The 12031-nt window shown below is 42.7% G+C and overlaps 1 protein-coding gene across 1 annotated transcript in view; it reads left to right on the top strand.

Annotated features, from left to right (window-relative positions):
• NEK10 (NIMA related kinase 10) overlaps positions 1 to 12031 on the top strand; it is a 290322-nt gene that overhangs the window by 45079 nt on the left and 233212 nt on the right. Inside the window, exons 4-5 of the mRNA XM_018038472.1 lie at positions 3295 to 3425; positions 5057 to 5155. Coding sequence (XP_017893961.1) covers positions 3295 to 3425; positions 5057 to 5155 — 230 coding nt within the window. The remainder of the gene's footprint in view (positions 1 to 3294; positions 3426 to 5056; positions 5156 to 12031) is intronic.

Here is a 12031-nt window from a genome sequence, read left to right as displayed (position 1 = left end):
TTTGGTTTGTTTATTTTATGTGGTGTTGTGAGTGTGCTCACTCAGTCGTGTCTGACTCTTTGCAACCCCAGACTCCTCTGTCCATGGAAATTTCCAGGCAAGAATACTGGAGTGGGTTACCATTTCCCACTCTAGAGGATCTTCCCAACCCAGGGATCAAACCCGCATCTCTTGTGTCTCCTGCATTAGCAGGCAGATTCTTTATCACTGTGCCGCCTAGGTAGGTAGGTTTCGTCGCTCAGGCGTGTCTGACTCTTGTGACCTCATGGACTGTAGCCTATCCAGTTCCTCTGTCCATGGGATTTCCCAGGCAAGAATACTGGGGTGGGCTGTCATTTCCTTCTCCAGGGGACTGTGCCACCTGGGAAGCCCTATTTTATGTGGACTTATTGTCAAATCAAATCAAATATTGTAAAAGGAGATGATGCTGGGCTGAAAGCCAGGGAAAGAACACAGGGGGACAGATTTCCCTCTCAGCATGAAGGAAATCTTGGGCAAGGGTAGGACTCTGAAAAGCAAATGGGCTGACTCAAAACAGTGCTTCTCATCATTGATCAGTACACCAGTAGATGCTGGAGGACTGAGTGTTGGAGAGGGAGGGAGATTGCCTGGATCTGAATCTCAGTTCTGCCCCTGTGAGCTCTGGGCCCTAAGTCGGTCAGCTCTCCATGACCCAGTCTTCTCATCATAAAATGGTATTTACCTCATAGGGTCATTATAAGGATTGAATGGATTTAAACCTGCAAAACACTTAGAATAGTGCCTGGCATGTCTGTGGTGATGGTAATGATGATCACATTGAGGATAACGACGATGACGATGGTGATTGTGGTGGTGATGGTGGTGGGATGACGGAGAGGATGCTCATGATGGTGGTGATCATGATGATGAAGGTGGTGGGGATGGTGGTGGTGGTGGTGACAGTTGTGATGATGATGATGGTGACGATGATGATTAGTGGCTGAATCTTATGCCTTTTGAGGAAGTTTTAAAATCTGAGAGCCAAAGTCCTTCATTGCAGGAAGGGACACACATTGAAATTATCTCTATGAATTTGTGTCATGCTAAATTTATGATGCTGGAAATTCAGATTCTGGGTTGCCCAGAATAACCTGTCAGACGTAGTGCATTGTAACAGAACCAATGGCTTAACGTGACAGAAGTCTGTAAGGGGCTGTTGGCCTGGCCCTGCCACTCTGGATACCCTGGCTGTGGCTGTTCCAGGCTGTAGACCGATTTGTGTGGGAGATAGAAGATTCGCAGAGAGCCTAAGGAATTGGGAACCCAAGAGAAAAGGCTCTTAGCTTGAACTGGGTTTCAGACTTATACTTTTCTTTGAATAAGGCTGGTTGCTTCAAGATTCTCTTAAGTTCCTGGTCTTTGCAAGCTATGGATGTCAAGTCCATCTCATCCACTGTGTGTCCATGGGTGGATTCCCAGCACCTGCTCTGCTGCCAAAGGGAAGGGCTACAAGCTGCCTCTGCTTCCCACCCGCCCTCTCTCTCAAGTGCGCTGGGCTGTTCTCTCTCTGCTGGCTCTTGCAGCAGTGTTCTGGAGGTTGGGCTGATGGCAAGGGGCTTTGAGAGCTCTTGGACCTGGAAAGCCTGCTTCTTGTCTGCTGCGTCATTCCATGTTCTGAGTAACACAGGACAATTTGCTCATCGTTGTGACCTCATGCCTAGCATCATTTGGGTTATCCCATCTCATCATCTAATTTGGAAGGACAAATCTCATTTATTTATCAAATGCATCTGTGCAATGGGAACAATTTTGAGGATTAAAACAGTATAAAGAACTGAGAACTATCCCTGGCAAATAGCAAATGCTTTATAAATCCTAAGTCATTTAGTTTTCACGATAACTCTGAGCTCCATACAATTATTATCTCCATTGTGATGATGTGGAAACCAATGCCCAGTGAGACTCAGTAACTTTCAAGATCACACAGCTATCTAAGAGTAGTTTTCAAGCAAGGGGATCTGGTCTGGAGTTCATTCTCTTAACTGCTAAGCATTGTACCTCAAGGGGCTGTGGCCTGTTGTCTTGTGGTGGTTGTGGATTGGTTGGCTAAATAAACTGAGTTAGACGTGGTTTTACAGGATATAAGATTTATTATTAATCTTTTGAGAATTCAGCTATGGCTGGCATTTGATGAAGAAGGGTTTGGGGGATTTTGCTAGCCATTAAACAATGACCCTATTAGAATGTATTTTTGTTAGCTGACTGCCTTGTGGGCAGTCTGGCATGTTCTCGTTAGATGAAGAAATGGCATCTTTATGCAGGCTTCTATCAAATGCTTTGATGAAATAAGGTAATAACACAGCATATTGTAGCATTATTTGATGATTGTATGGAACAGAATGATTATGGAAAATAAAAGTTTATTTTGTTATATTATGCTTTTCTTACCTCATCTGTAGTAACTTAGCTAATTATAGAACATTCCTTATTTGTACTTTGGAAAAAATAGAGTATTTGCACCTTGTTCAATTTTATTGTGGTACAAGAAACAGTCCTCAGGGTTATCCCAATTACCGGTAAGAGAGGCAACTTGAATAGTGATAATATCAAAATTTACTATATAAATAATTACTATTAAAATTATAAAGAGGGGCATAGTCAAATTGTTTTAGTTAATGTAAGCAAATTTTTCCCTTCCTTATGGTTAATTCTGTAATATGTTTTCATGACTTTTGTGAACATGATTGAGGAATCAGGATGTTCAGACTGATTAAAAGGATAGAATCTCTTTGCCTTCATAGCTCTAAGAGTTGGCATTCAGTGTGCATGATTGGTAAATATGAAGGATGAGTGAAGATGACTCATTCTCAATCCTCTAGACCAGAGTTTCTAGCTGGATCTGCCAACTCTCTGCTCTGACTGCACTCTGGAATCACTCAAGAAGCTGCAAAAGTAGCCAGTACCCAGGCCTCCCCAGGTCTAGATCCCCAGCACAGTGGGAACTGCTGGGGATACAAAGCATGGGCAAGCTCCTGCTGTGCTGAGCTGACAGTGTACTCAAGGGAGACTGAAAACATGTAAAAACTGTAGGATATGACAGGTGATGTCACAAGCTATGAAGAAACAGCAGCATAAGGTGGAGAGAGTAGATGAGCAGAGAGAAGTCGAGGGTGTCTAAATCTTGGGAAATCCAGACATCTGACACAGTTCTCATGTTAATTGTTGGCTTGGGGCACACCCATTTCCTTCACCCACCCCTCTGTTTTTTGTATGACTGTCTTTATCCTGAGCTGAATTGTTCTCCTCAAGTCCTCTGTGCTTCTGTTTCTATAGCTTCCAGCTATTAACTTCGATAGCGCCCAGAACAGCATGATGAAGTCTGAGCCTGCCATCAGGGCAGGTGGGCACAGAGCTCGAGGTCGGTGGCATGAGTCCACAGAAGCTGTTGAACTGGAAAATTTTAGGTAAGAAATCCAGTATGTTGCTTGCCTTCAGCAGCCTGGGTTGCTAATTAGCCCAAAGACTTATTTAAGTCTGTCACAGGGGCTAAAATGGAAAGTCCATTTTAAAATTTACCATGGGGATTTTGAATTCAATAATTGCAGTTAGCCCACTCCCGGAAGTGCTGTGTGAGGAACAGACTGTCTGGCTGCAGGTGGAAGTGACCTGGGAGCTTCGGGACACCCGGCTGACATACATTTGGCGTTCACTCCATCAGCTTGACCTGGCGAGGCTGATAGTGAGCTTTGTCTTTAGCTTTTGGTGGGTGCATATCTCGCCTGCTGTGAGGAGGCATGAAAGCCCTTGCTGTGAGCAATCATGATGGCTGAGGACGTGGTTGTCAAAGTGCTCAGGCTTTCAGTTGAAATATTGCTCACCTTTCACGTTGAAAGTGCCAGCCCATGGTTCGCTCTCCTGTTGCCATGGAGACCTCTTAGCAGCTGTATGCTGTCATGGGCCACCCCTGTTCAGGGAGCTGGTTCTCTCCAGCTCTCCCTGTGGTAAGGTCATTTGACACTAAGTACCATGTAAATAATGAATGACATGAAATACCAATATAAATATTCTAGAATGATCTTTTTTATTTTGGCCTAAGTCTTGTTTCCCTGTTATTTTCTGACAGTGAATTTAATAGTCCACAAACATCACATGATGTTACATGAGTTAATATTTTTAAAATACGTGTTTAGTGAGAAATGCAGAAGTCTTAAAAAATTGTTACATATTCAGTCTGCCCATTCTGTGCACTAAGAACTGTGACAGACCCCCTCTACTATGGGCTAGATTAGGGGGCACAGTCAGTCCCATGACCTCTGACACTGCATGAGGGTAGAGCAGACAAATTGACAATAATAAGGCTACAAAAGCTGCCTCTGAGGTGGTGTATTTATGGAACTCCAGTGTATTTAGCCTAGTTCTAAAAATTGGTCTATTTGAATGTACACTAAATATCATATTATATATTCCATAGCAGTGGGATCCTTTTAAAGGGTATGGCTTTGGGATATTTTTAACCTCTCTTTTGGCTGTAATATCAGGAGAGAAAAAACTGAAGCTACAATACCTCACTGCTTTGTTGTAGTCACACACACCCCTGCCCCCCGCCCCTCGCCACACACACACAATCCACAACCACAAAAGCTCTCACAGTTGAAGGGCTGTTGACCATAAGGAGATATGCATGGTGTCCAGCGGTGTTAACAGCTATAGCGGCCACAGCCGTGGCAGGTAGTGAGGAGAAGGGAGCAGGCCTTGTCTGCCTGTTGCACGGCTATCTAGATCACGCACTCTAGCATGCTTTCTTTCCATGTGGCCTTTTCTTCCCTCTCACAAATTTTAACTATTAAGTGTTTATAGGGAATAATATAATGTAATAAAATGAAATATATATGCTTGACTCTAATCTTTATTATTAACTCTATAATTTAATTTCCATCTCCTATTTCAACAGCTGATACTTGCTTTGGCAATTCACTGGATTTCAAGAACCCTTCAACATTTGCATGCATATAGGTGATCTTCCACTGCACTGGTAATTTTGAGGCAGTCTAAATAATTTTTATTACAAAATGCTTTTCTGTTTGTTTCATCTTAGTATTAACTACAAGAATGAGAGAAATTTCAGCAAACATTCCCAGCATAAACTATTTCAGGAGATATTTACAGCCTTGGTGAAAAATAGACTCATATGCAGGTAAGACTGTCCCAGAAAGAAAAAGACATTTACTCAAGAATGGCATGTATTATGTATCTTGTTTCTAGCGTCCGGTTTGAAGCAGTTTTTTTGAGCATGAACGTAACATGCTCAAAGGATAAAACAGAGCAAAGACCATTTCAAAGGAGGTGAATGAATCATCATTGCAGATGATCTCATTAAAATTACTCTGGTTAGGCCTGAATTTAGCTGAATTTTATGATAGACAAGGCAGAATGGGAACACACCCAAGTCACGCTGTTTTCCTTGTCTTGAGTTTGGATATTCAGGAGGCGTTTATTGCAGAGACGTTGGGTAACACCATGGCCAGCATCCTCAAAGTCCGGATTTGCAGTCAATCCAAGCACTGATTAACTGGGCTGCTGCAGCCTGGACCTCAGGGAAAGGATGGGGTGAGATAACCAGTTACAGCCTGGGGACGAGATTTCTTTTCAGGACCAAGTCAAATGTTCTTTCCTTTGCTCTCCTTTGTCTTAAGACTGGTGCCCTGTGGGGTGCAGGGAAGGGCTAGCTGGCCGGCCCTCCAGATTCCCTCCTGAAAATACCAGGGGTTTTCAGTGAGCCATTGCCTGGTGCCGGATTGCAGTCAGGAGTGACCTTTCTCTCGGTCCTGGGCCACTTGCAGTGGGAGCTGTGCTGCTGTCAGACTGGAAGGAGTCTCCCAGCATCCTACATGGTTGGACCAGCCTTCTACTCTTCCTGAGAGGCCCAGACTTTCTCCCCACAAGCACTAGCAGAAAAGCCCAGGGAGAACCTTGAATCTTCCCCATCATTCTGAAACTTGATTGAGATATCTGAATTCTGTCCCAGTGAGATGGGAAAGATTGCTCTTATTCTGGAAAATAGGAAGATTACTGAAAATTTAATGACTGACTGAAATAAGACTCTGACTTGGTCCAGTGCAGTAGAATAGCATCCCTAAACAGAGTGTAAGTGGTAGTTTGAGGATTTGATCTTTTGGAGGGGTTATTTAGTATTGCAAACTTAAGTATTGACAGTGACTACCAAATAAATTGGTTTAATTTAAAACAATCTAGGGTTGGGATTGCATGTGGCATGGCTTTGTATGTAGTTTAAACAGAAGATCGGTAGACTGGCTCAGATGATACAAGATGCCTAGAATCTTAACCAAGGTTATGTAATTGAGTTACAGTCAGTTGTTGTCAATGTCCTCAAAAAATTGTTGAAAGATTAATGACCACTGCAGAGAACCTGAGGTTGTCTAGACTGTTCTTGTGCTTGAACAAAGTAAGAGCAATGTTAGTAGCACAATAATTATGCCTGAAATGGTATTATTGGAAAATTGAAGTTCTTTAATTTGTTTTGAAGATGGTAATCATAGTCTCTTTAGGGGATGTCCAATAGGTCATTTGTTGGGTTGGTACTTTGGGGAAGGCAGAAGTTTTCCTGTATTGAGTATAGAGATCTTACTATCTCTCTGCCCTGCCGACACCAGGTACAGGAATCATCAGGGAAGATAGGCAGGTGAGGGCTGGCCTCCAGCAGCTGAAAGAGATCTTAACAGTTCTGAGGTCAAGAGATCTCTTGTGAAGACATTTTCAAATTCTTAGCGATTATTGAGGCATCTGACATTGGACGGAGTTATTGACTTGCAACACAATCAGTTCTTGGAAATCTTTAAACCAGGGAGAGATGATTATAGATATCTTTGCTCTCATGGGAGGAGAAGGAATTTAGGAATGTTGAACATCAAGAGCATCCTTTCATGTCATCCTCTCACTGCTGACAGATTGTTACATCCAGTTCTATTCTAAAAGCAGGGTTGGGTAAAATATGGATTAAGTATAAAGGTCTTCCATTGTTTCCTGCCCCATATAACCTCATTTGTTTGGCCAGAACTACCTGTTTTTTTCTTTCCTCTCTAACTTTAGTCTAGTAGAAATACATCTCAGGGCCTTTACTGGTATGGTTTCCTATCCGTTTTCTTTGCGAACATCAGATTTGATGTTGACTGAAAGGCTTGGATTCAGTTCAAGAAACAAACTATTGAGCCCCACCATGTACATGTCAGAGAGGGTGAAAGTACAAAGATGACTAGGACACATGATCTCTTTCTTCCTAGGGACTCACTCTGGTGAGCTAGTTACCCACATCTCAATACAAAGAGAATGTGACAAAAAGTAAAGTATATTAAGACAAACATAGGATGGATGAAATTGGAGGGCTGTGGACTTTGGCCTTTGGTCCAGCTCTGGTTATATATAAGATTGGGCATGTTTCAGATACTATGCTGCTCAAGTTTACCCTGAGAATATGGCTGACTGGGAATTTAGTCTCACCTATTTACACCCAGCTGACATTCTTCTTGTTTGTTCCTCTTCTATTTCATTTTCACCAACAACATTCACCTCTAAACCACACTTCTGGATACCCTGTTTCCTGGGTTGTTTTCCTAAGGTTGACTTGTAATTGCCCCTTTGTTCTCAGAAATAACATTGCCAAGCAGCATCTGAAATGAGACAAGAGTTGTTACTCCAGAGTCAGATGAGGCAAACACTTCACGGTAGACCTCAAAGGGCAAACGAAAATGTCTCTGAACCTGAGGTCACTCTGGGTTGTACATGGCAATAAACCTTGATGTGTGGCAGGGGATGTAGATGAATTTTCATCTTCCCACTTTTCCTTCTACCCTGAGATCATTTGTCCTCAGTAGAATCTGCTGTTTGAAAATGCATCCACCTCTTTTTCATCTTATTTGCTGTGCAAGAAAGCACAGAGTTATGAGATTGTGTAGGGAAGTAGAAACTGTTACAACACTGGCACATTTAAATCAGAAAGAGATAATTACATATGTCTTTGCTTTCATGGGAGGAGAAGGAATTTAGGAATATTGAACATCAAGAGTATCCTTTCATGTCATCCTCTCACTGCTGACAGATTGTTACATCCAGTTCTAGTCTAAGAAGGATTGGGCAAAAGATGGATTAACTGTTGATCCGTGGATGGATTAAAAGTTAACTGACCGCTTATAAAGTCAGCCTCTACTCCAGGATCTTTTCTGTGTAACTGCTCCTCTGAGGCACCTCTGTTGGTCTGTTCCCTGCTGATTGCCAGATGATGTGAAGATTCTATAACATAATACAAATAAGACATAACCTAACTTGTGAAACTGGCTGAAGGTGTAGAATTTCATGCAGTTATTGCAAGTGATGGTGCTGAACTGGTAGGACCTGATTGATGAGGCCCGGGCAGAATCAGACCACTTGATGATTGTAGAAGAGAGTATTAACCAGGGAGGTGACAGGGTGAAATTTAGAAAAGCATGTTTCGTATAGCAAAGACTAGGAGAAGCCATTAGGAGACACGGATGGATCTTTCTAATATATTTGCAAAAATGAACCTGTTTTATGCTGCAGAAATAAAAAGTGAATTCAAGGAAATTGGATCATGTTATATGACTTTGTCAGAAAATATATGCCAAAAAGTGTCAGCCGAACCCATTCTTGCTTTGTTATAGTTATCAGGTCAGCGTTGCATTATATGTTAAATTTTGTTAAATGTAAAATAAAATATATCTAAGTTTCATGATTTATTTGTTAAACTATTGGGTTGGTCAAAAACTTCTTTCAAGTTTTTGATAACATCTTACAGAAAAACCTGAACAACCTTTTTTAGTCAACTCAATAATATTTTAATTATACCATGTCCCCTTCTCTTTAATGGGAAAATTGGGGTTATTTTAAAGTAGGTTCTCAGGAATTCCCTTGTTGCCTAGTGGTTAGGATCCCAGGCTTTCACTATGGTGGCCTAGGTTCAAGCCATGGTCAAGGAACTGAACTGAGATCTCACAATCCACATGTCACAGTCAAAAAAATAAAAAAAGAATAAATAAATAAAGTGTGTTCTCTTTTCTCTTCAAGAAAATTAGAGATACCAGGGAACATTTCATGCAAAGATGGGCACAATAAAGGACAGAAATGGCATGGACCTAACAGAAGCAGAAGATATTAAGAAGAGGTGGCAAGAATACACAGAAGAACTATACAAAAAATATCTTCACGACCAAGATAATCATGATGGTGTGATCACTCACCTAGAGCCAGACATCCTGGAATGTGAAGTCAAGTGGGCCTTAGGAAGCATCACTACAAACAAAGCTAGTGGAGGTGATGGAATTCAGTGGAGCTGTTTTAAATCCTGAAAGGTGATGCTGTGAAAGCGCTACACTCAGTATGCCAGCAAATTTGGAAAACTCAGCAGTAGCCACAGGACTGGAAAAGGTCAGCTTTCATTCCAGTCCCAAAGAAAGGCAATGCCAAAGAATGCTCAAACTACTGCACAATTGCACTCATCTCACACGCTAGTAAAGTAATGCTCAAAATTCTCCAAGCCAGGCTTCAGCAGTACGTGAACCATGAACTCCCAGATGTTCAAGCTGGTTTTAGAAAAGGCAGAGGAACCAGAGATCAAATTGCCAATATCTGCTGGATCATCAAAAAAGCAGGGGAGTTCCAGAAAGACATCTATTTCTGCTTTATTGACTATGCCAAAGCCTTTGACTGTGTGGATCACAATAAACTGTGGAAAATTCTGAAAGAGATGGGAATGCCAGACCACCTGACCTGCCTCTTGAGAAACCTATATGCAGGTCAGAAAGCAACAGTTAGAACTGGACATGAAACAACAGACTGGTTCCAAATAGGAAAAGGAGTATGTCAAGGTTGTATATTGTCACCCTGCTTATTTAACTTATATGCAGTGTACATTATGAGAAACGCTGGGCTGGAAGAAGCACAAGCTGGAATCAAGATTGCCGGAAAAAATATCAATCACCTCAGATATGCAGATGACACCACCCTTATGGCAGAAAGTGAAGAGGAGCTAAAAAGCCTCTTGATGAAAGTGAAAAAGGAGAGTGAAAAAGTTGGCTTAAAGCTCAACATTCAGAAAACGAAGATCATGGCATCTGGTCCCATCACTTCATGGGAAATAGATGGGGCAGCAGTGGAAACAGTGTTAGACTTTATTTTTTGGGGCTCCAAAATCACTGTGGGTGGTGACTGCAGCCATGAAATTAAAAGATCTAGGTTATGACCAACCTAGACAGCATATTCAAAAGCAGAGACACTACTTTGCCAACAAAAGTCCGTCTAGTTGAGGCTATGGTTTTTCCTGTGGTCATGTATGGGTGTGAGAGCTGGACTGTGAAGAAGGCTGAGCGCTGAAGAATTGATGCTTTTGAACTGTGGTGTTGGAGAAGACTCTTGAGAGTCCCTTGGACTGCAAGGAGATCCAACCAGTCCATTCTGAAGGAGATCAACCCTGGGATTTCTTTGGACGGAATGATGCTGAAGCTGAAGCTCCAGTACTTTGGCCACCTCATGCGAAGAGTTGACTCATTGGAAAGACTCCGATGCTGGGAGGGACTGGGGGCAGGAGGAGAAGGGGACGACAGAGGATGAGATGGCTGGATGGCATCACTGACTTGATGGACGTGAGTCTGAGTGAACTCCGGGAGTTGGTGATGGACAGGGAGGCCTGGCCTGCTACAATTCATGGGGTCGCAAAGAGTCGGACACGACTGAGCAACTGAACTGACTGAACTGATCCTAGTAACTGCCAGGATATCACCTCTTCTTCCACCTGTAATTATTTTTTTCCAGCTGTAACTTTTATAGAAGTGAGTGTGTTCCAGGTTCTTTAAGTTCAGTTAAAAGAGAACCACCTGATCTAACTAAGCATGACTTTTTTTTTTTGTCCATAAGTGCAGTCACTTTTCTGATAAGAACAAGTTGGCATTCTTATTTTACATCACATTTCCTGAAATACATGCTACAAACTTGAAGTATTTTGGGAATGCATCTAGGAAGTCTGGATTGGGAAGCTGTTTGTGCTCTCTACAAGAACTGCTCAAGAGCTCAAGAACTGCTTGAATTAGGGAAAAATATCTGGTCCAAACCGTCACAATCCAATCAACAACGCTGTAGAGTGCTCTGTGACCTTCCCAGGGACCTCTAGCCCAGGAGACCTGTGTAGTTGCTTGTTTGCTGCTCACACCTCTGTTGTCCACATCCACACTGGGATCAAGGCCACAAGGCAAGTGCACCTTCTTTGGAGCTTTGCCTAATCTTCAGCCTCAGCTCTCTACAGCTATCATGGGGACCAAAGGGTTGGAAGAAACAGCAATCTCATTAAGTTCTTAAAATAGACCAAGGTGGTGGAGAGATGCTTTTCTTTTTTAAAATAATTTTTTTGGCTTTATGGCATGTGGGATCTTATTTCCCTGACCAGGGATCAAACCCGCATGCCCTTCACCACAAGTTCAAGTCAACCACTGGGCTACCAGGGAAGTTCCAAGAGTGGCTTTTTCTGTGATTTTATCTCATCAGGTAGTAGAGAGGCCAGTAGGAGCCTTTGAAGACTTCTTTCTCCTCCAGGAAAAGAGAACCCTGGTCACTTTGGTGAAGTGCGCAGAGAGCTCAGACCTCTCTAGAGAGGTCTTCATGCCAGTCCCAGAAATTGGACAGAGAGAAAGGCTCATTAAGGTCCCCAACACATTAGGTTTGGGTCTTTACATACCCCCCCCCCAAAAAAAAAGTCTGTTAGTCCAGGTAAAACTCCAGTTCCTTTCTGGTTCACAGTTTCCTCTGAGGTCTTCTTCCTCCTTTGCCTTGTCTCTCACTCCTGCCCAGCACATCCTTTGGGCTCACCAAGGTCAGACTGCACCCTTTGTTGTTTCTTGGGAAGTTTCTCTCTCTCTCTCTCTCTCTCTCTCTCTCTCTCTCGCCTCTGAGCCTCAGGCCCTGCCCATCCTTGTCTGAAGCCTGCCACCCCCACCTCTTTGCCTTTCTGGCTCTTCTGGCTCAAAGGACCCTGTGCCCATGCTCCTGCTAC

This window comes from Capra hircus, chromosome 22 (assembly GCF_001704415.2).
Source record: "Capra hircus breed San Clemente chromosome 22, ASM170441v1, whole genome shotgun sequence".
NCBI lineage: Eukaryota > Metazoa > Chordata > Mammalia > Artiodactyla > Bovidae > Capra > Capra hircus.
Note: the sequence above shows the minus strand (reverse complement) of the source record. Positions and strands in the feature narration are given on the sequence as shown.